We start from the raw sequence: 25,367 nt of genomic DNA, 5'->3' as shown, positions 1-25,367 counted from the left end.
ACTTTCGAACCAGTAGGGAAGGTAAGTAGATTTCACCCCTGATAGAAGGCCAGCTTATTCTTTCCAGGGAGAGGAAAAGTTGTCTATCAGGACTAAAGGAGTCAAGCCCTCTGAGAAGAATTGAATTTTCAACCAGTAAATTATTATCATCTTCCAAGCTCTTACCTGAATTTGAGGCATTCCTGTCTCAATTCTCAACTTGATGTCCTTCTAGGTGCAGCTAAAATGGATTTCAGGAATTTTGTTTGCATGGTTTCTAAAGACATTTTTTTAAAAAAAAAAAAATTCTGTTTGTGTCCCGTAGAGAATTTGTGTCAGTGTTTTAGCCTCAAAGAGTTTTAAGGCTGTGGGGACTAATTGTCACAGACTTTGCCTGTGTAAAGTGTTTGATAGCATTTGATGATCTAAGGATTGATTGCATCATGTGATTCAGGTGTGCCTTCCAAAACCATCCTAAGGTATTTGAATGTTCTAGACCTGTTCTAGATTGTGTCCTTCTATTCTCCAAGAGTATGTTATGACTCCGACCCCCGAGCCCGTCTTATCGGAGGGAAAAGACTCTAAAAGAGCCTTGGTAGTACAGTGGTCTAAAGCACCCTGTTATTAAGACCAGCTGCCTGCAATTACTGCAGGTTTGAATCTCGCCAGGCTCAAGGTTTACTCAGCCTTCCATCCTTTCTAAGGTAGGTAAATTGAGGACCCAGTTTGTGGGGGCAATAAGTTGACTTTGTATAAAAATATACAAAAGTATGAAGGCCATTGCTTAGCTCATTGTAAGCCGCCCTGAGTCTCCGGAGAAGGGCGGCATATAAATCAAATTTAAAAAAAATAAATAAAAAATAAAAATAAAAATAAAAGTGAAGGAGAGGAGTTGGCAAGGCCTCCCTCTCCAGGACCCTCCTCTCTAGCAATGCCTCAGGTGTCTTCCGCAGGAGAAGAGATAGGCCAGGAGCCAGGCATTTCCGAGCAGCCGCAGTTAGACAGCGATGGAGATAAGTCTTGGCTGGATCCTCGACAGCGTCAGAAAGACAAGCGCATGCAGCAGAGAAGGAGGCGTGCCAGAGATTAAGCTGAGTCACTGGACCACACCCCACAGGGGATAAAAGGGGGTGTGGTGGCCATTCAGGCTTTGTGACAGACAAAACTGAAAGCTAGCAAGTCATTCTGTATTTCTGGAACTCTGTTATATGCTCTGCTTGGACTGATTTTTTGGACTGGACTTGACTATTCTTTGGCTTTTGTGGACTTTGATGTTTTCGGTCGGAGGAGATAAACCTCCCTTTGTAAGTAAAAACTATTGGCAAACAGCCACTGGGTTGCTGCCAATTCTGTTATCAAAGGAAATTCTTGTCTGTTGGTTTATTTTAACTCTTGGTCAACTGCTGGTGTGCGTGTGTGAGATGGGGACAGAATAGAATATTGAATAGCTCTTTTAGGAAAAACTAGGATTTTTGATTTATTGAAATTGAGGATTATATTATTTTGTCTACAGTATTTTAATGTTGCTGAAATAGCTCTCTTGAGTCCAATAGGGGTTTGTGAAATAATAGCGGTATTGTCAGCATAAAGAAGTATCGGTATTTTGTGTTATACTAAATTGGGAGGATGGAAGTCTAGGTTATGCAGAAGATCAATCAGGGAATTAATATACAGATTGAAAAGGGAATGGACCAAGATACATCCCTGGCATACTCCTCTTTATATACTTACTGAGCCAGATAAAGTCCCTTGTGGGTTACACCATACTTATGGTGGGGTTAGAATATAATTTTTGTTTGAGATAGAGGAGGCTTTATCAATATTAGTACTTTTTAGTTTATCTCAGAGGGTATGTCTGGATATCAAATCAAACATCTGTTTAAAGTCAAGGAAGGCCACAAAAAGAGAGGATTTCTTTTTATAAGTATATTTTTATACACTGTGGTGAACTATCAAAATATAGTCAACTGTTGATCTCCCTTCCCTTAATCCAGTTTGTTTGTCTTTAATTATGCCCTCTGAGATTATCCAATCTTTATCGTTTAGGCACTTAGCATACAACTCGCTAACAATGCTCAGTAGACTAATGAACCTGTAGTTACAGTACATAGACCATTTTTATTGCCCTTTTTATAGATTGGTACAATAATTAACATTCCCCAATCTCTTGGCATACATCCAGTCAGATCTATAAATGTAAAGAGAGATGCTAAAAGGGGTGTCCATCAGCTAAGGTTCTTTTAATTATTTCTGGGAGAATACAATCAGACTGGGAGTCTTATTAACGTTAAGGGATCTGATCAACTGGTATAACTCTTGTGGTGTAACTGGAGGTCAGTAAGGGGCTGCATCCAAATTAATCTGGCTCTCATTCATTTCATGGGCAGGGTCCATATACAACTCTCTAAAGCAGGGGTGTCAAACTCAAGGCCCGGGTGCCAGATCCGGCCTGCAATGTGGTTGGAACTGGGCTGCGGGGCTGTCCTGGTCTATCCAATGGGAAGAGGAAAGATCAGACCAGCATGGCTTTGGCCCAGTCTACCCAATGCAAAAAGGAAACATGCCAGTAGTTTGGGGAATGACATCAAGCTGCCCACGCCCACCCAGTCAGCCATACCCACCCAGTCAGCCATGACCACCCAGTTCCTCAAGGTCAACCACAGCCCTGATGTGGCCCTCAATGAAATTGAGTTTGACACCCCTGCTCTAAAGTATTCCTCCCAGGAATGAGTTGGTACTTAGTTACCAAGTGGGGGAGGGAGTGATTTTCCTAGTTCTCTAGTGATATCCCAAACTGATTTGATTAATTTACACCAGGATTCCTTCAATGCCTTCTCTTTTCCTTAAAAAGGCCTTATATTGAGCCTTCAAATATCTTAGGTAGTGAGTTTGATTCTCAGAAGAGTTTTTACTTTTTCTGTACTCCTTATTATACGTCCTCTTTAATTGTACACAATTCCGATCAAACCATTTTCTATTCTTTATAACCCACTTTCTGGAATGAGGCAGTGTTCCATTGATGAGAACTGATTTTAGATTAAGGTTTCAAACCTATCTAAATATGATCCTTGAAATTTACTTCCTAGCAGATGTGCATACAATTCTAGAGTTTCTGAGGCTTGCATCCATTTGATGATTTCAATTGCATTTTTCTCAGTCCATTTAATTCTCACCTGGGTATTATAGTTATCAAGCCTTAGTGGATAGATTGACTTAGCTCTTAGAAATTTCCAGTGGGGAGATAAAGAAGAAAGAGAAAGTACTTATTTTGAACCCAACTGATAAGAAAGTGAAAGATACAATAAACCTCTTGAAAGGGCAGTTTAATATGTTGATGGCAGACCAGGTGGCAATTAATTTACAATATGCCAAACTTAATACTTTTTATAATAATAATAAACCAGGTAGATGGTTATCTTATATGTTAAGGAAAAAACAAAAATCACGTACTATAGAGAAAATAGAGCATAAAGGAAAAGAGGTGTATCAGCAAGATATTATTAAAAAGGTATTCGCAGAATTTTATTCAAAGTTATATGCTAGTGATACAATTCAAGGTTTAGATATACTGTAGATAGATACTTACAAGAAGCGAATATTCCTATACTTACACAGGAGCAAAGGGATGGAATGAATTATCCAATAACTTCTGAGAAAATTATCTTAGCAATTAAACAATTAAAAGTGGGTAAAGCACCAGGTACAGATGGTTTGACAGCTACTTATTATAATAGCCTACAGGTTGAAATGTTGGAACCGTTAATGGAGTTATTTAGAATAATTCAGATGGGAGGAGAAGTGCCTCCATCATGGAGGACAGCCTTTATATCACTGATTCCAAAGGAAGACCAAGATCTTAGTCAACCAAAAAATTATAGATCAATCTCTCTTTTAAATATTGATTGTAAGATATTTGCCAAAATATTAGCAAATAGATTAATGCAGGTTATGCAACAAATAATTCATAATGACCAATCAGGATTCATAAGCGGAAGACAAATGAAATATAATGTAAAACAGATTGTAAATTTACTGGAGTATTTGGAAAGAAATAACCAAGTTCCTGCAGTGCTGATTTTTTTGGATCCTGAGAAAGCATTTGACCAACTGAATTGGCAATTTTTATTAAAAGTATTAGAGAAGATGGAATTCGGGGATCATTTTTTACGATCTATTAGGGCAATATATCAGGAACAAACAGCCCAAATAATAATTAATGGTAGTTTAAAGGAAATTTGTAAAATTGAAAAGGGAACAAGACAGGGTTGTCCCCTGTCACTATTATTGTTCGTTTTAACATTGGAAATATTACTGATTAAAATACGTGATTCAAGCAAAATTAAGGGGATTAAAATAAGACATCAAGATTATAAATTAAGAGTGTTTGCAGATGACTTGGTTATTACATTGAGCCAACCAACCAAATCGGTTTTAGAGTTAACGGATATAATAATACAGTATGGGCGAGTGTCTGGATTTAAGATAAACAAGCAGAAAACTAAAATAATAGTAAAAAATATGACTACAAGACAAAAAGAAGTGCTAGAAAGATTAACAGGATTTGAAATAGTTAAAAAGGTTAAATATTTGGGAGTATGTATTACAGCTTCAAATGTGAAATTATACTAAAATAATTATGAATTGTTGGGGTGAAAGGTACAAAAAGAGATTGAAAGATGGAATAAATTACAGTTGTCCCTGCTGGGAAGAATTGCAGCGGTGAAAATGAACATCCTGCCAAAATTTTTATTCTTGTTTCAAATGATACCAATACTTAAGAAAGATGTGAACTTGAACGAATGGCAGAAAGGTATTAATAAATTTATTTGGGCAGGGAAAAGACCAAGAGTAAAGCTTAAGATAATGCAAGATGTACGTGAAAGAGGAGGTCTTAAAATGCCTAATTTGAGATTATATTATGATGCAGCTGTTTTATCAACAATTAGTGACTGGTTTAATTTAACGGAAGATAGAATATTGAATATTGAGGGATATGATTTATAATATGGATGGCATGCGTATCTGTTGTATGATAAAAAGGCAGATAATGTTTTTAAGACTCACATATTAAGGAATGCTCTGTTGCGTGTCTGGAGAAAATACCAATATAAATTAAATCACAAGATACCTCTATGGGCAATACCCAGACATGCGATAGAAAATATAAGTGTGGAACAGAAACAAGACAGGACCACATATAAGGAACTTCTTATAATGGAAGGGAATACATTGTAATTAAAGTCTTTAAATGTATTAAGAGAAGAACTTGGTTTCAGTTCGGACAGTTACATGCGAGATGGAAAGAAGATCAGAAAACTGGTATCATAATAACTGATGAAAATTTGGTAAAACAAATTAGAGATCAAGGTCAATCACACATAAAAAGGTTATATGATGCGTTGATAGAAATAGATTCAGAAACTGAACTAGTTAAAGATTGTATGATAAAATGGGCACAGGATATCCAGGAACCAATAATGATGGAAACTTGGGAAAAAATTTGGGTTAGAAATGTGAAATTTACACAAGCACAAAATTTAAGAGAAAATTTTTATAAAATGCTTTACAGATGGCATCTAGATCCTAAAAAATTAGCATGTATGTATCCGAACCAACAACCTAAATGTTGGAGATGTGATTGTGATGATGCAACTTATTATCATATATGGTGGACGTGTAAAAAAGTTAAAGCTTTCTGGATAAACATATGGTGGATTATCCAGAAGATTTTTAAGAAAAAGATAAGTTTCACCCTACAGTTATTTTTGCTGTGTATTATCTCAGACTGTACTGTTATTGAAACTAATTTGATGTTAAATTTAATAACGGTAGCAAGACTGTTAGTGGCACAATATTGGAAGAAAGAAGATCTACCTACTATAGAAGAATGGACACTAAAAGTATTGAACTTAGCAGAAATGACGAAAATCTCAGTATATTTGAAAGACCAATCACAAGAAAGATATATTGTGGATTGGAGAAGATGGATTGATTATATTCAAAACAAATATGGGACTAAAAAGTTTCAAATAGTATATGAATGAATATTTGGATTTAAGAAGATATGTTATTACTTAGCTATGTAAATAGGGAGTTAAAGTGAAAAAGGGATGAAAAGAGTTTATAGATAGTTAGCATATGTTAGATTAAGATTGCTAAATGAAATACCCTGTATTTCGCTCTGGGAAGTCGGGGGGGAGAAGGGGGAGGGGAGGGATGGGTAATGGGTAGGGAGGTGGGGAGGTGGGGTTCAAAACTTGGTTAAAATGTTTGTAAAAACTTTTCAATAAAAAAAAAGAAAAAAAAGAAATTTCCAGTGGGATGTCAGAATTAGAAGTACTTGATAGTACTTTCCTAAGGTGACCAGATTTTAACATTGGTAAAGAGGGACATTGTGGGCGTGGCTTATTTTGTGGGCGTGGCTAGCTGGTCATGTGACTGGGTGGGCGTGGTTAGCTGGTCATGTGACCGGGTGGCCATGGCTATGTGTATAGGGTAAGGTGAACAGATTTTAACATTGGTAAGAAGGACACCATTGTGGGCGTGGCTTATTGTGTGGGCGTGGCTTGGAGGCCATGTGACTGGGTGGGCGTGGCTAGCTGGTCATGTGACCGGGTGGCCATGGCTATGTGTATAGGGACTACTCAGAGGGCTGAAAAGTCATTTCTGACAGGTCCTCACACTTTTGACTGGTCCTCACACTTATGAACCATCCTCACATTTATGCCCGTGCAGCATTCTTAACAACCATGTCACTCATTTCACAACTGCTTCTCTTCACCATGGTGACAAGATAGGGCAAAAACGTAAAATGTGAGGACAGTCGTAAGTTTGAGGACTGGTCAAAAGTGTGAGGACCAGTCAAAAATAACTTTTTCAGCCCTCTGAGTAGTCCATATGCACAAAAGGACTACCCAGAGGGCTGAAAAAAGTAATTTCTGACAGGTCCTTGCACTTTTGACCGGTCTTCGCACTTATGACTGGTCATCATTTATGCCCATTGTAGCATTCTTAACAACCATGTCACTCCTTTCACAACTGCTTCTCTTCACCATGGTGACAAGATAGGGCAAAAACGTAAAATGTGAGGACAGACGTAAGTTCGAGGACTGGTCAAAAGTGCGAGGACCAGTCAGAAATAACTTTTTCAGCCCTCCGAGTAGTCCATATGCACAAAAGGACTAACCAGAGGGCTGAAAAAAGTCATTTCTGACAGGTCCTCGCACTTTTGACTGGTCCTCACACTTATGACCATCCTCATATTTATGCCTGTGCAGCATTCTTAACAACCATGTCACTCATTTCACAACTGCTTCTCTTCACCATGATGACAAGATAGGGCAAAAATGTAAAATGTGAGGACAGTCGTAAGTTCGAGGACTGGTCAAAAGTGTGAGGACCAGTCAAAAATAACTTTTTCAGCCCTCTGAGTAGTCCATATGCATTAAAGGATACAGCAATAGAGAGGGATGAAGGAAGAGAAATTAGAGTAGGAGTGAGGGTAAGAGAGGGAGGAAGAGAGGAGGAGGAGGAGAAAGGAAGAGGAAGTAGGGAGGAGAAAAAGAGGGTGGGGGGAAGAGAAAGTAAGAAGGAAAGAAAAGAGAGTGGTGGTAGGTTTGAGGAGAAAGATTGCTGTACAATAAAAAAGATGAACGGGAAGAAAGCCAACCCCAAACAAATATAAAGATATTAAGATAAAGAATGAATTGTTAAACTTTAAAGAATAAAAGAGAACAAATATGAATAAATAGCAGTAATTAGAAACACACATACAAACATACAATGTATTTTCTTTGAACAGAATATTTGGCTGGTTCACAAATTTAAACAGCGTTTAGTCATTTCAATTAAATTTACAATTTCTATATTTCCTTTTTGCCATATTTATTCCTCATCTATTTTTTAAAAAAACCAATATTACCCTTCATCCTCATCTCTAATCTTAATCAAATTCAATTTTTCCCTTCTATTCTATATTATACCCCTTCCCATTGTCATCTATTTTTATATCCATCCTCACATTGGTTAATTATGTAATTATGTAATACAGTTGTTTAATACAAATTCAACATTTTAATATAAATCAATTAGTTATATAACTATCTTTTTTGTATATTAATCAATATGAACATGAATATTCCAATTATTTCCATGCAATCCAATTTCTTACAAATCAATTAATTATATCTATCAATAATAATAAACCAAATAATTTCCCCCATATATACCTCCAAACCACAACTTAATTGCTGGGTCGCCCGCCCCTCCTCCCATCCGCGCGGCATCAGCCTACCCTAGCCCAGGGCTGGGCAATTGTGGCTCTTTTACAACGTTTGGACTTCAACTCCCGCCGAGCCCATTCTGGGGAATTGTGGAGAATTCTGGGAGTTGAAGTCCACAAGTCTTAAAGCTGCCAAGGTGGGAGACATCAAGCATGAGGCTGGCCAAGTATCCTCCTTGAGAGACAACAGTTGAACATCAGGAGAGCTGTAAGAGGGCAGGGCTACATTTGGAAATTTTCGCATTTTTGCAGGTGGTGCATTACGATCTGGTGTCTGCAATGGAGAGCAAAATCTGGTTTCTTCTCTCCGCTGTAAGGGCGGCATCAGGATTCCACCTTGGTATATTTGCAGCACAAGGCAGCCCTCCTCTCCTGTCGCTTGGGACTCGGAGCGGTAAACAGCGTCTGGTTCGGGGAGCAGCCGGATTTTGCTCTCCATTGCTCTCTCGGCCCCCTGCAAGCTCTCGTCTCTCGAGGAACGCTCCCTGAAATGGCGCGGGAAACTTTGGTTGGGCTTCTCGAGAGATGAGAGCTTGCAGGGGACCGAGAGAGCAATGGAGAGCAAAATCCGGCTGCTCCCTGAACCAGACGCTGTTTACCGCTCCGAGTCGGCAGGAAACGAGGGCTGCCTTGCGCCGCAAATATACCAAGTTTTTTTTTTTAACACTGATCAGCTGTAGGTCGGCCCTTTGAAGCCCCGCGGCAAGAGTTCAAACAGTTTTTTTTCCCTCTAGCCATCAGCGGGGACTCAGGAGGCAGAATGAAAAATCGGGACTTTTTTAAAACGCCGCGGGACGCGGGACGAATTGCTCAAAAGCAGGACTGTCCCGCCAAAAGCGGGACGTCTGGTCACCTTATACTTTCCAGTCATGAGTCTACTTCCATCTTCTGTACAAAATTCAAAAGGTCACACGATAAAAGGTCACTTGCGAACCAGTCTGAACCAGGGGCAACCCACCACTGGTGTACAGATAGTCCTCGATTTATGACCACAATTGAGCCCAACATTTATGTTGCTAAGTGAGACAATTAAGTGAGTTTTGTCCCATTTTAGACCTTTCTTGCCACAATTAAGTGAGTCATTGCAGTTAAGTTAGTAACACAATTGTTAAGTGAATCTGGTTTATCCATTGACTATGCTTGTCAGAAGGTCACAAAAGGTGATCACATGATCCTGGGACACTGCAATTATCATAAATGTGAGACAGTTGCCAAAAGTCTGAAATTTGATTGCGAGACCATGGGGATACTGCAATGATCGTAAGTTTGAAAAATTGTCATAAGTCACTTTTTTCAGTGCTGTTGTAACTTTGAACGATCACTAAATGAACTGTTGTAAGTCGAGGACTACCTGTATTCTGGTGGGTGATCCCACTTATGGAACCGTTAAGGATACAAAGGTCTAGATATGCAATTATCTGCCTTCCACATAGACCTGCCCTGTTAACTTTTAGGTCTTTAAATTCTCTAGAACCGTGATGGTGAACCTATGGCATGTGTGCCACAGGTGGTACATGTAGCCATATCAGTGGGCACGCCAGCTCAGCTCTGGGGTGCATGTGCGCGCCGGCCAGCTGATTTTCGGGCCTTCTGGGCCCACCAGAAGTGGGGAAACAGGCTGTTTCCTGCTTCTGGAGGGGCAGGGGTGGAGAAGGCCCGTTTTTCTTTCTTACCTGGCTCCAGATCCTCTCTATGCATCTGCGGAGGGAGAAAACAGCCTTTCCTACTCCCTCGGAGGCCCTCCAAAGGCCTGAAAGGGCCCATTTCCCAACTCCCGGTGGGACAGGAAGTGACGTTTTTTGCTGTCCCCAGCCTCCAGAGACTCCTAGAGAGGCTCTGGAGGCTGGGGACAGCAAAAAACGTCACTTCCTGTCCCACAGGGAGTTGGAAAATGGGCCCTTTCAGGCCTCCGAGGGAGTGGGAAAGGCTGTTTTCGCCCTTCCCAAATGCATAGAGAGGATCTGGAGCCAGGTAAGAAAGAAAAATGGGCCTACCAGGCCATCGCATGCCAGGAGCGGGGTGGGGGGCGTGGGTGTTGCATGCGCATGTGCAGGGTAGGACACATAGAATTATGGGTGTGGCCACACACATGTGTGAACCTCCCCCACCTCCCCCCTTTCTTGGCATGCGATGGCAAAAAGGTTAGCCATCACTGCTCTAGAATATAAGGATTTCTCTATAAAGGTTTCTCCTCATCATGAATCTTAAATTGGTTAAATAGTGTATGATCATTTGGTCCCATCCTAGCATTTAAATCCCCACCTATAATTATTGCAGCTGTGGGATATTTGTCTAAACAACTAGAGATAACATTTTCTATGTGCTCCCAAATATTGTTGACCAGATTGTTCTTATTAGGAGGGGGAATATAAATATTTAAAAGCAAAATCTCCACCTGTTTGGCTCCACCTGCAAGGTAGTCACAAAAAAGTAGTCACAAAAAATGGTTGTAAAGAGGACAGTGAGACACATTTAAATTGCAGAACTGTGCTAACTAGGGTCACTATACCACCTTTAGATCTCCCACCGGCCTTGCTCGGGGCACCTGGGATAGAGTTAACCCAGTAGACATTTAACCCCACCTCTGAAGAGACCCAGGTTTCCTGTAGGAGGAAGACATCAAATTGTGATATATATAGTCAAAAAAGTTGGTCTTTTGATGGGACTGACCAGGCAACTATATTCCAAGTTAAAAGTGGGGAAAGATAGCCATTTGAGGCCCATCAGGAGATATGGTTTTGACAAGAAGCTGTGAGGTTATCATATTAGCCTGGGAGGTCATCAGCAGCCATTATGGCCTCCTCCAAGGGATGACTTGACTCATATACATCCTGCATCAGCTCTTGGAGGTGTTTTTTTGGAGTGGATGACATTGGCAGCATTTAACAACACTTGCCTTGTGAGGGACTTGTGGAGAGGTGTCGGGCAAAGAAATGTTAAATCATGCTGCCTCTGGCTCTATGTCATGGAAGTTGGCAAGGATACTGCCCATTCCCTGATGGAGTCCCCATGGAATTTCCCAATGAAAGTAATGACTGCTCTTCAACTGCAGGACCCTCTTTTAGCCCAAGAGGATTCAGACTTCTATTTTTTATAGGGCCATTTTTAGGTAATTTGCTGAGGGGAAAGTGAGAGTTCAAAGTTTGGAGATACAAAGTCTGTAAGTGGCTCAGCTGTGGTGATTGTGACCAACAAGATTTTCTTCAGATTTTCTAGTTTAAACAGTATATTGTCTTGTTCTTTTCATGGTAGGAACCAAAAACATTAATAACTCCAGCTTCTGTGCTGAGAACATCTTCATCAAGTAAGGCTGACTGACTCCATTCTTGCTCTCTCAAGGTTGAGAGTGAAGAAGCAGCGACCTTGGGAGATAGCATATTAGCTATTAAAGACTAATCACATAAGACTCTGGTAGGAAAAAGTTGAAAGGAAGCTAAATGACTTAGATGAGGGAATAGAAGGGGAACTCATCAAATTTGCAAATGATATTAAACTGGCAGGAATAGCCAATACCCCAGAAGACAAACTCAGGATCCAAAAAGATCTTGACAAACTTGAACAATGGGCACTAACCAACAAAATGAATTTTAATGTGGAGAAAAGCAAAGCTTTACATTTAAGGCAGGAAAAATCAAAGGTATAAGTACAGTTTAGGCGAGACCTGGCTCAAAAACAGTAACTGTGAAAGGGACCTTGGAGTCCTAGTGGATGATCATTTGAATATGAGCCAGCAATGTGCAGCAGCAGCCAAAAAAAGCTAATACAATCCTGGGTTGTATAAACAGAGGCATAGAATCAAGTGTCAGCCCTGGAACCATTTCCCCCCTTGGCACTTCAGGGTTGCCACAGCAAAGAAAGTCGTGCTGTGGGAACGGGAGGGGGAAGGAAGAGATAACTGAGGAATTGTAGCCATAATAAAATTCTTTCTCCTGAGAACCAAGAGTTTTCCCACCAGGTGCAAGGAGGTGGGGTCTGAGACTGAGTGACCATTGGACTGTGATCTGATTGGACTATGTGATGAACTGCATGGCAGGGGGGTGGGGACTTTACTTTTCATTAGGGGGAAACCCAAAGGGAGCTCAGAGTTGGGTTTCCCCAGATGTGCCAATATGATGTGCCTAATAAATCTATACTTTGAGGAACGTGTCTGCCTTGGAGTTTTGATTCCATTGGGTCCATTACTTGGAACCCTGACATCAAGATCACATGAAGTATTAGTGCTGCTTTACAGAACCCTTAGTACCATAATACAAAAAAGATGTTGAGACTTTGGTAAAAGTTCAGAGAAGAGCAACTAAGATGATCAAAGGCCTGGAGACTAAACCATATGAAGAACGGCTGCAGATTTTGGGTCTGACTAGTCTAAAGAAAAGAAAAATTAGGGGTGACATGATAGCAGTATTTCAGTATTTGAGGGGCTGCCACAAAGAAAAGGGGGTCAAATTATTCTCCAAAGCACCAGAGGTTGGAAACTGATCAAAGAGAGAAGCAACCTGGAATTAAGGAGAAACTTCCTAACATTGAGGACAATTAATCAGTGGAACAGCTTGCCTTCAGAAATCGTGGGTGCTCCATCACTGGATATTTTTAAGAAGAGACTGGACAGTCACTCGTTTGAGATTGTATAGGTTCTCCTGCTTGAGCAGGGGGTTAGACTAGAAGGTCCTTTCCAGCTCTATTCTATTCTAATTCTAGATATGCTCTCATCTTGAATAGCATCAAAGGGATGGTAGGCTGTTTAAAGGACAGGCATATCTGCTTCCAATTTGGGACATCTGGGAGCCAATCGACAGCACACAGATCAATCTACACACCTTGGTAGTGAAGAAGCCGACCTAAGGAAGCTAGGATTGCTTTCCTGGTATTCCAATGTCCCACATTAAGTCCCTTCATGCAAATTCTGAGAGAGATCTGTTGTGTTTGCAATGAACAATTTAATTTGGTGGAGGAGACTTTTCTGGCTTCCAAGGAATCTTTAATGTTTGTAAGTTCCCCTCTCTTTGCTTTATCAGAAGATAGTGTGTTACTCTTAGAAAGTTGTGGCTTTTTGACAAGTTCTTTAGTGATTACTTTTGCTCTTGCTTCTTATTAGCATACTTGCCCAGAGTGGGAGATTTGACTATGTCTGTTACAAAGGCTTTTGTAGGAGTAGAGGGTCCTTGCTTTTGAAGAAAAACAGCTAGATTCAATGTCTTCAATTCATGTTTTACGGCTGTAAGCTGCTCAAATATTTGCACTATGCGGAGGCATTGTTTTGCCATAAACTCAGTTGAATTTTCCCATGATAGCCTCTTTATGTTCTGATCTTTCTTATTATTTTTGGGCTTCATTTCAACTCTCCTGGAACAAATACCTGGGTTGGTTTCTTGTAATGGTGACTGGCTACCATTTTGCTCTTCCACAAGAAACGAGGAAGATCTAATAGTTTGCCACCTCTGTTTGGTAGTCCCATTCTAGTGCTTCAAATTTGTTAGAGATGGGTGGAGAATTTATTTTACTTACAGTTCTCTTTCATGAGAAGTGCTCCTCAATTCTTGGTTGTTTTGCAGAGTTCAAAGGAGGGAGATGTCCCAGGCTAGCACCATGGCGTTTCTTTCTTTTCCGCATAACTATCAGTTCCAGGCAAAATCCGTTATCTGTGTATTTGTCTTCACTATCATTTCATCCAAACAAATTTAGTTAAGTAAAAAAATGTCCAGTAAAACTATTAAAAAGTTAATTATATAATAAAATAATAAAACTGGGCAGAGCTGCTGTAAATGTGTGTTACTGGGCTGACAGCTCTTTCTGATAAGTGATATAAACAAACATGATTTTTGGATGCTGAATAGTGAAAAATCAACCTTTTGAAGTCCTTCATAACCAATATTTTCCAAATGACTAACACAGGATGTTAAAAAATCATGCTGTTAGGGTGTGTGTAAAAAGTATTTGTTGCTTATGCAACGAGCAGAGCAGAAACACACAGGGAAGGAGATAAACGTACAGCTCGTGTGAGAAAAATACTTTATATACAAGATAAGAAGCAGTCTCGGTGTAGGTAAAACAGTCCAAGGTCATAAACAGTAATATCAGTCCAGTAAGTATCTTCCCTTACCAAAGCAAACAGACTTTAGTAACTCTTGGTATACAGTACCATATAACAATCAGCAGAAAGACGCAGGAAGCAACAGGATCATTCAGGAAGAAGGAACGCTTCTCTGTGCTGCTTATTTATGCACTGTAGCCTAATTACAGGGTTCAGCAAACCCTGATTACGTGGCTCAGTTGTTTCTTAAAGAAACAGATATATTGCCTGACCAACAGGTTAGGAGTAAGCTACAAGCTGAACCTAACACATGCATAGGTAAAAAAAAAAAAACCATTCAAAATGTACAATAGACGGATGGATTTTAATTTGATGGAGTGTTAAAGTTCATTTATTTCAGGCTTTGCATTGCATTTAAGAAACTACCACTTGCTGAATTTTCAAAGCCTATCCACAATTGACTGAAAAGGCTATTAAAATGCTCTTCCTTTTCCAACCATATAATGAGATAAGGCTGGTCAGAATCTGCTGAATATCACCTCTGCTGTAGTTCGTATATTAGAGTTTGCCTGCTGAGGCTGGCTAGACCTAAAAGGCCTAGTATGAATTGAAGGGAAACAATAATAAGGATATAATAAATAATACTAGGATATGATATACTGGTATACTAGATTCTGTAACCATTAGGTTCTTGTAATACACATATGCCTTTGTATTTGTATCACATATATTATGCCTTTATATTTGTATCTCCTGTAACAAACATATTCTGTTATTAGGCATGGCATGTATCTGGTATTTGTCAAACATATGTCCCTGCCATTTGACCTGAACCCATATCAATCTTCTCCCTGTTTTTTTCTTGTGCCATCTAAGAGCATGGTACGTATCTCAGTCTTAATTTATGTTGATCTGGATAGACTCCTACTTTCCAGGGCCAGGGGGCCTAAGTGGCCAATTGAGTAAACAAAGAAATGCTCAAGATGACTAATTGGGAAGTTTCTATTCCCCCTTGCAGGGCAACAAGGAATGCACGGGCCTGGAGTGGGAGGCCAGAGTTGGGTACTAAGCTGACGTCTCTGAGGGTATAAAAGGACGCCATACCTTCCCCAAGGTGTGGCTATCTCCTCGCATGCATTGTATCTGTATGTTCTGGATATAGTTCCACCCAGTATTTTGTTTTTGGCCATAAATAAAATCTGTTTTTTTTGCAAGCCTCGTCTTGAGTCTCTCTCTTTGGCATTCTGGTGACTCAAGTGTATTTTGGGACCTTACAGAATTGTATAGTGGAAATTTTTCCTAATGGGAATAACTACCTCATCCCGTGTACTACTAGGTGTTCTTTACTATCCAACCTCTTCAAATCACAGAACTGTGGAATTAGAAGAGACCACAAGGATTATCTAGTTCTATCCTCATCAATGTACAGGAAAATCGATTAAACTGAATATGTGTCATCAAATCATTTTCAGCTCTTAGGGAGCACATAGATAGCTTTTCTCCAAGATGATTTGACCCTAACTTGTTTTTTCAAGCCCCTTAGCAATGCACATAAGAGATCCACCTTGCTACTGGTCATCCTCTTCTCTTTTTCTTTTCTTTCAACTTTCCCAGAAAGTTGGGAATTTGAGCCTGGCTATTTGTACCTTAAGTGGGAATTCTGGGTTGATTTGTTTGATGACCCATTGGCTTGTTTTCTGATCCATGGTATCTGCAGGAATCTTCTCCAACACCAATGAACTCAAGATGTCAATGCAGTGTACAGGAAAATCAATTAAACTACCTTCTTTTCTGGAAATGGGAGAACAACAACCTACCTAGGCAGACTTTTCCATGATTTTACAGATGTTACCATCAGCATGTTTTTCATTATTATTATTATTTTTTGTAGAAACTTTATTAAGATTTTTTACAAACAGAGAAAAAGAAAAACATACAAACAAAAACATAAAAAACATAAATGTAATGTCATTTTCAGTTGATATCGGATGTGCAGTGTTTTAACTATTTACATAAATAATACTTGGTGATATTTCAAATCACTTTTAACCATTATTTAACACACCTTTAAGTCTTTCTTTCATTTTATCATGTATCCACTTGTACCACCTTTCCCACACAATATAGTAAACTGACTTCTCGTCATCATTTAATTCATGGGTTAATTTAGTCATCTCTGCGCACTGTTTTTCATTATTATCTCACCAGCAACTTTTTCTCAATGGGGGGCAGCGGGGGGGGGGGGGGCTAGTCTCTGTGACAATGGAAAATAGTTCCTAGCCATCTTTTTGTCATTCATGAAAAGACTGCATGAAACAGAATTAATCTTGATAAGGAGCAACATAAAGCAGAATACCAGAAGACAGATGAAAATTTCAAAGTATGTTTAAATGTTTATTTATTTATTTATTTATTTATTTATTTATTTATTTATCATATTTGTATACCGCCCTACTCCCGAAGGACTCAGGGCGGTGAACAGCCAAGATAAAATACAAAGACATACAAAAGTTAAAAAACTATTAAAAACAGATTAAATAATTTAGGCTCAAAAAACAAATGTAAGACATCCAATTTATCTAAAAAACATTTTAAAACCCAATTTAAAAGGGAGAGTTAGGCCAGACCAGCCTGTTGGAATAAGAACGTTTTTAGGGCGCGGCGGAAGATGCGTAAGTCTTGAATCCTCCGTATCTCCGGGGGGAGCTTGTTCCAGATGGCAGGTGCCCCCACAGAGAAGGCTCTCCCCTGGGGGCCGCCAGTCAACATTGTTTGGCCAACGGCAACCTGAGGAGCCCCTCTCTATGGGAGCGAACTGGTCGGTGAGAGGCTACTGGTGGCAGAAGGCAGTCTCGTAAGTACCCTGATCCTGAGCCATGGAGCGCTCTAAAGGTGGTAACCAAAACCTTGAAGCGCACCCGGAAGACCACTGGGAGCCAGTGCAGCTCGCGCAGGAGGGGGGTCACATGGGGGCGCCACATTGCTCCCATCACCACCCGCGTGGCCGCATTCTGGACCAGTTGGAGCCTCCGGGTGCTCCTCAAGGGGAGCCCCATGTAGAGAGCATTGCAATAGTCCAGGCGTGAGGTGACAAGGGCATGAGTGACCATGCGTAACGAGTCCCGATCCAGAAACTGGCGAATCAGGCGAACCTGATAAAAAGTCCTCCTGGCCACGGCTGCCATATGCTCTTCTAAAGACAGCCGTGAGTCCAGGAGGACGCCCAAGTTGCGAACCCCATCTGTGGGGGCCAACGACTCGCCCCCAATAGTCAGAGATGGCGCCAACTGACTATATCGGGACGTCGGAAACCACAGCCACTCGGTCTTGGATGGGTTGAGCCTGAGTCTGTTCCTCCCCATCCAGATCCGTACGGCCTCCAGGCACCAGGACATCACCTCGAGGGCATCATTGGGGTGGTCTGGGGTGGAGATGTACAGCTGGGTGTCATCAGCGTACTGATGGTACTTCACCCCAAAACCACGGATGATCTCACCCAGCGGCTTCACATAAATGTTGAACAGGAGAGGCGAAAGGACCGACCCTTGCGGCACCCCACAAATGAGGGGCCTCGGGGTTAACCTCTGCCCCCCTGTCAACACAGACTGCGACCGATCGGAGAGAAAGGAGGAGAACCCCCCACCCCAACCCTTCCAAGCGGTGCAGCATGATACCATGGTCGATGGTATCAAAAGCCGCTGAGAGGTCTAATAGGACCAGGACAGAGGAGCAACCCCTGTCCCGAGCCCTCCAGAGATCATCAACCAATGCAACCAATGCCGTCTCCGTGCTGTACCCGGGCCTGAAGCCCGACTGGAACGGATCTAGCTAAGTCAATTCATCCAGGTACTGAGGCAGCTGTCGTGCAACCACACTCTCGACAACCTTCGCAACAAAGCGAAGGTTGGAGACAGGACGATAATTTGGTAACACAGCCGGGTCCAGGGAAGGCTTCTTGAGGAGGGGCCTCACCACCGCTTCTTTCAGGTCGGCGGGAAAGACACCCTCACTCAAAGAAGCATTTATAATCCCCTGGAGCCAGCCTCGTGTAACCTCCCGGGAGGCCAGCACCAGCCAGGAGGGACACGGGTCCAATAAACATGTGGCCGCACTCAGTCTGCTCAGTATCCTGTCCACGCTTTCGGGAGTCACAGGATCAAACTCTTCCCATATAATATTCTCAGGACCTGCCCCTCTCATCTCCCCTGGATCTACCCAGTCAGAGTCCAGCTGTTCCCGAATCTGAGCGATTTTGTCATACAGATATTGTACAAAATCCTCAGCTCTACCCTCCAAGGGGTCCTCCCGCACCCCCTGGTGGAGCAGGGAGCGGGTCACCCTAAACAGGGCGGCTGGGCGATTATCTGATGATGCAATATGAGCAGGAAAGTAGTTACTCTTCTCTACTTTTATCGCCACTAGGTAATTCTTAATATGAGATCTTACCAGTGTCCGGTCGGATTCAGAACGACTAGCCCTCCAACTGCTCTCTAGGCGTCTTTTCCGGCACTTCATCTCCCTCAGCTCCTCAGTATACCAAGGAGCCAGGTGAGACCGGCGCCGGGTCAGAGGCCGCAAAGGCACGACTCGGTCCAAAGCCCCAGCAGCCGCCCTATCCCAGGCGGCTACTAAGTCCTCAGCCGAGTCGTGTGCCAGAACCTCAGGAAATGGCCCAAGCTCCATCTGGAACCTATCAGGATCCATCAGGCGCCTGGGGCAGAACCACCTGGTCGGTTCCACCTCCCTGCGGCGGGGAGTGGTGGTTCGAAGGTCCAGGCGAAGGAGGGAGTGATCTGACCATGACAAGGGTTCAATCGCTATATCCCCTATCTCAAGATCACTCACCCACTGTCCAGAGACAAAAACCAGGTCCAGTGTGTGTCCCCCCATGTGAGTAGGGCCATAAATTAACTGGGTCAGGTCCATGGCCATCATGGAAGCCATGAACTCCCGAGCCACCTCAGACATCTCGCCAACTGATGGCAGGTTAAAATCCCCCATGACCATAAGCCTGGGGGTGTCAACCACCACCACGGCTATAACGTTGAGCAGCTCGGGCAGGGCTGCTGCCAAATGGCAGGGAGCCAGGTACGTGACTAGCAAGCCCAACTGCACCCTATGACCCCACTTCACAAGGAGGGACTCACATCCAGCCGTCTGAGGAACAGTGGCCTCCCTCGGTCCAAGACCCTCGTTAATGATAACCGCCACACCTCCGTCCCTCCCCTGTGACCTTGGCTGATGGAATGCACGGAAACTGGGTGGGCACATATCAACAAGGGGGGCTTCCCCCTCCTGGCCCAACCAGGTCTCCGTGATACCCGCCAGGTCCGCACCCCCCTCCTGAATAAGGTCACAAATAAGGGGGGCTTTATTTACCACGGACCTGACGTTGCACAGCATCAGTCGAAGGCCTGGGGCCCGAGGTTCCGTACAACCTGGGGAACGAGAAGAGCTTTGGGGGCCGGAGTGTGCAACCGCTTGCAACCAGCGAGGACGCACTCCCACAAAATGATGTGGCCCCCTGCTCCCGCCATATCTGCCCCTCCCACCTACAGTATCGATGTCATGGCCATCTGCATCATAAGCTCTAACCCCCTCCCTGACCCCTGAGTCTGCACCTCCCATGCCGCGCCCCTCAGCTGGCTCAGATACCCTCCCCCGCGGTTTTTCCCCAAACCCACATAACCTACCCCCTCCCAGAATCCCTTAAAATCTTATTAAAAAATTTCCCTAAAAAACCCCATAACCCTCTTTTTGCTGTATGCCATCTCTCCAGACTCCAAAGTCCATCATCGAGATAGGCCCTCGATAAAGCAGAGGGCCAGCCCTGCAAGAGGGGGGGCTCTCGCAGTTTGAGGAGTTCTCCCAACGAGTACATTTTGTAGCTAGATAGTCCATAGCTGGTGGGGATGTCCTAGCTATCCAGGGTCCCGTGGAGAGAGTATCAATCAGAGGTACAAGTCATTTTAGTCCCACTGACCTCTCACATCAGTGGTAGAAAACTTAAGCCATTTTGAACTCAGATGTAAACATCGGTCACCCTCTCACAGCAACCAGATATAGAGGAGAGAAACAGCAGCTTTAGTCCGGTTCTTTCAATGTTGTACCTAGGCACAGATAGAATAGCCAATCCTTGAGTTCAGAGACACAGATAGTCTGTGGGAAATATGTAGTAGCGAATCCAGGGAGACTCAGATGACATAAAAGTAGGGAAACTCTCATCCTGACACACAGGAAACAACAAACCTGGATAGTAAATGATCACAAAAGGCTGAATATCCGGCCACAAAAGGGGCACGTGAGATGAAAAATACAGGAGGGGGGGAGGTGGAGTAAGGCAGTGACATACCAGAGCAAAGCCCCCATGGTAGACACCACAGTCCCCTTCCCATCTCCTTAGCCACCTTCAGGTCTTCCATGCATAAAGTACCTCTGGTTTAACCCCCCCCCCACATAGAAAAAAGAGGGGGGAAGCCTCTGGGAGACGGTCCAGGGCTGGCCCGACAATGAATGGGTCAGCTTCCCTCCGTCGCCCAGGAGTTTCCGCTGAAAATAATCAGGCAGGTCCCTGCTCTCCCGCTTGTGGCCTCTTTGGTCTCCGCCGCTCCCACTACCGCCGCCGGTAACTGCCATTTCGGGCGCCGTCGTCACTGCCGCCATCACCATCGGCCTCCTCCGTGCCGACTCTGCCCACCGCTGGCCTCCGCAGGCAGCTCCTGCCATCACCAGGGTCCAGCGGAGTCTCGCCAAGGGTGCCAAATGGCCACCGCCGCCGTGCACCGCCATCCCTCTGGCAGCCTCCGACGGATGCAGGGTCGGCTGTCACGGAGCTCCAGGCCTATCTCGCCATCTTACACCCCGCCAGCACCGCCCGTCTCACTTCAAGCTGTTCCGGAGAGCCAAGCCATAAACTGCTCTCCCAAAGGATCTTCCGGAGCCAAAATGCTCCCAACGAATCGGCGAATCAGCCCTCTCACCACGCCATGGACCATAGATGGACAATCTGGCCCTAAGGACCCCCTAACGGCCAGGGCATCACCCCCGCAAAACCGGAGCTCCGTCAGGAGTCGCCATCTTGGGCGTGCGCAATTCAGAATTATGTTACACATAATTTTATTAAAGTGCTGTACATACTGTAGTTTTTAATCTGTAAATGTTCTAATAGTATTAGCCTAACATTGTCATGCATGTTAACATTTGTATTTAAAAAATCCAAACTCACCCGTAAGAAAAATGGAAACTTCTTCCCATAAAATCCAACTCTGAAAAACTCAGGCTCCAAACGTTGCTGATCCATAATTTTATCGTATAAAGAAGCTTCCATCAACTGTGTGGATTTAGATAAATAAAGAAATGAGAAAGAAGGACATTTTGTGTACTTTTTGTGTACTAAACAAAAAAGAAAAACAAGAAATATCATTCAACTGTGATCTATAGATATCAAAAAATGATTTCAATCCAATGGTTATATAAAATGGTACTAGACAGAGTTTTGGATTTATCAAAAGAAATAGCACTTGTTTGGCTCCTCCTTCATTCTTATCTATTTTGATTTGTATTCTTTTTCAATCGTACACTTATTATGGTCTTGTGGGGATTCAAAAGTTCAACTGAAGTACTCCTTCAAAGCTATTTCACAAAGTACTATGGTATAGCACTTCATGATGCAAAATGTTACATCATGTTACTTCAATTTTGTTCTGCTTTGCACAGCTACAGGAAAAAAAGGAGGGGCTGCTGATCTACTCCAGACTGTTTGCCAAAAGGTTTAGTGAATCGCCTAGAAGCAAATGAGTGTTGCAATGGTGCCATCAGTGAAATTTTTGGCAAGTGTTACAGAGCTCCAGGCTGTTTATGCAGAAACTTTCAACAAGTATTGCAGAAGATGTGTCATTTACCTTTTCCAAATCATTAACTGAAATTAAATTACTTTGGCGAGCATTATAGAAGACATAGCGCACACCTCCTCCTACATAGTTTGCATTAATATTTAGGAAGCTGTACCAGAAAACACATTAGTCTGCCTTTTCTGGCTTGTGTTTTCCAATGCCTGCAAAAAAAAACACCCTGTCTTCTATTTTTGGCAAATGACAGATAGGATGTGGTGAGCAACTTTTTAATCAAAGTAAACTGATTTTGTGACTGTGGTCTAGAGTTCAGATTTCCTGGCTCTACAGCTATCAGATCACTTGTGTATAAAGACAGGAGCCCAGTCAGTCGCTGCTCAATTGCCTGTAGATTGTATAGCAAACCATCTTGCTCTGAAGATGCCAGCCATATTTGTTGGTGAAACATCAGAAACTCTGTTATCTAGACCACGGTTGCTAAATCCTGAAGCCCAACATTGCCCAACAGATATCAGCCATGAAAGCCTACACTCATGTGACCCTAGATTCACTTGCACAATCCTAGTTTGTTTATTCATTACATTTTAAAAACTACCCAATAGCTGAAACTCATACAATAAATAGTCATTGATACTATACCTTAAAACAAAAGTCACTATTACACTTACATTCTTAGTTTCACCCACAGAAGATGAATAAATTTTGTATCTCTGTTTGATTATCAAGTATCTGATTCAGCTGGAACTGACAACCCAAAATTAATAAGGGCATCATTAGGCATCACACAATGTTTGTCTTTTTTAGGTTATTAGGTTATTTATTTATTTTTGTTTTTATCTACTTTTGCTTCAAAGGATGATCTTAAATTCAGGGCTGTCCTCGCTGTGGATAAAAATGGTAGTCTAATTGTGAAAGACTGTACTGTACTGTGTGAATAATATTTATATTTAAAAAATTCAATTTTATTACCCGCATCTTGCTGAGATTTCTGTAGTCATAATAGCTTTCATATTGCTCAGCAATCTTCCTGCATAAAATAATACCATTTTCCCAGCACTGTAGACAAATAAGAAAGAGAAATTTTCACCAGAGAGAAGAATCTGAAGGTTTTTATTTGTTCCCAACAAATTTTCAAGTATCTCCTGTTAGCAGTTCAATCTCTCCCTTAACAATTACTAATATTATTGAAAAGGAAGAGAACAGCTGCTTATGAAAATTGTCAATACATTAAATATAATTAAATTTCATTCACAGATGTTCAGAATAACTGACTTGCCAGGTTCCTAGACTGGAATTCATATACTACTGAATACCATTGGCAAAACTGTACGCATAACCTTATTCAAATATTTGGTATATGTAGCATAGAGGAGAGTCAGAAGGTACCCCTAATACTGGTTTAAATCACTTTGCTTCTTGAAGCAGAGCTTATATATTGGCTTTCCTCCCTACTAGGGTCAAAATTGTAATACACTTTGCTTGATTAGTGTTTGCAACATGCTGTGTCAACAATTCTGTCTACATTAGGTTGATTAAAATATACATGTTTAAGCAGGGGAGCATAGGCTAGGTCCATATGATCAATATTTCTCACAAGACATAATTCACTGCAAGGGCATAGAGTAGTTTAATTCTCCTCCACATATAGTTTTTTTTAAGATATTCATTTTAAAGCATCCCAAATAGAGTTTAATGTAAAAAAAAAAGTTTTATTTTTCTAAAGAGCATACCACCATTAAAGAGGAACCACTTCTAAAGTACAAAGATTCTCAAGATCCATCTCATTCTCTATGCATCACTGTGACTGTTAGGGAAGCATTTACATAAAACTGCACAATGATCCATAAACTAGGAACTGCTGAAACAGAAGACTGAGTTTTAGCAGGAAATGGGCAGGGAAAAGGGCATATGACATTTCATGCATAATGACATCATTTGTACAATTATATACTTGAGCAGGGGTGTCAAACTGATGGCCCACAGGCCAGATGCATCACACGCAGGCCACGCCCACCCCAGTTCCGCAGTCAAAAAAGTGACAATATGTCATGATACGTCACGTGATGTAATCGAGTTTGACACCCATATACTTGAGTCATGTGATGCAAGTCTGTAACTCATTTATCTGCAAAATGGTGTCATGTGGATATCATTGAGGTTTCTACCAGATCCCTATGCATGGAAAACTATATATGAAACTGGTATTCATTTATCAAGATATTTTAATAAAGGCTCTACTTCTCTACATCTTCCAGGTGAAGAGGGAGGAAGGAAAACAAAGTCAAAGATATGGTCCCACAGTTCTTTCTTATCCTTTACACTGAAAGAGGCCACTGCATAAATTTTATAAAACAAAACTAGACCCCAAGAAGAGTTACAAAAGGGGTAGGAATACCCACAGGGCTTTTCAAACAATCTTACTGTCAGATCCCTAAAAGTAATACTGCCATTCAATTGGGAGAAGGGGAAGGGGGGGCTGGATTCGATTTATTAGCATTGCCTGTGTCAACAGATATTTTACAACCTATATCCTGGCGCCAAAGCGCCCTGAGATCTCCTTACCTTTGGGAAATGTTTATGATGGCCATGTTGGTTGTTTCACTTTAAAGGATAATGGAGGATAGCAATGGGAATGCATGCTTATCCGGTTCTCAGGGCAGCTGGTAAAGAAAAAATCTTCACATTTGTGTATTGGCTAAAATCTGCATTCTGGCTAATGGGAGGGGTCTCTACTGCTTTAATTCTACTTGTCTTGCCTAAGGGTATTCAGACTTGCTTTGAATCCATTGCTGTCATTTCTGCTTAATAAAAGGTCCCTTTTGAAATACTCTGTTTCAAGAGTTTTCACTTTCTTAAGCTAGAGGGAGTGGCAATCCTTACAGAAAGCAACATCTGCAAAAAGGTCAACCCAGAGAAGCAATATTCGCTCTATTGAGGGGATCCTGCAAACCATGTCCAAACAAAACAGGGAACAGGGAGAAGCCGAATGCTGGGGGGAGATATCAACCTAGCCCGATGCCTGCTTCTTGCACCCCATCGGAGAGGATGAGGTAACCCAAGAGGATTCCGAAAAGCCCTGCTGGTCAATTGGCATCAGGAAGAAAGACAGCTGGGATGGGAGAACCAGAAGAGTCACCCTCAGCCACGGTAACCGAAACCCGGGTGGAAACTGGAGCTAGAAGCCCTCTCTGATTAGGGGGAACTAACCGAAGCACTGCTGAGAGAGGAT

The 25,367-nt window shown here is 42.2% G+C and overlaps 1 protein-coding gene across 12 annotated transcripts in view; it reads right to left on the bottom strand.

Annotated features, from left to right (window-relative positions):
• The window catches only part of DOCK4 (dedicator of cytokinesis 4), a 627,777-nt gene that overhangs the window by 82,225 nt on the left and 520,185 nt on the right, over nt 1-25,367 (bottom strand). For all 12 annotated transcript variants that reach the window (XR_015728984.1, XM_087874154.1, XM_087874155.1 and 9 more), the window contains 2 exons: nt 23,108-23,194; nt 21,514-21,618 (listed from right to left, as the gene is read on the bottom strand). Coding sequence is in view for 11 of the 12 variants with exons in the window: in XM_087874154.1 (XP_087730280.1) it covers nt 21,514-21,618; nt 23,108-23,194 (192 nt within the window). In the remaining variant the exon portion in view is untranslated. The remainder of the gene's footprint in view (nt 1-21,513; nt 21,619-23,107; nt 23,195-25,367) is intronic.

Source organism: Pantherophis guttatus, chromosome 7, assembly GCF_059756535.1.
Source record: "Pantherophis guttatus breed Tessera chromosome 7, ASM5975653v1, whole genome shotgun sequence".
Taxonomy (NCBI): Eukaryota; Metazoa; Chordata; class Lepidosauria; order Squamata; family Colubridae; genus Pantherophis; species Pantherophis guttatus.
The sequence above is the reverse complement of the archived record's forward strand: the minus strand, read 5'-3'. Positions and strand labels throughout refer to the sequence as shown.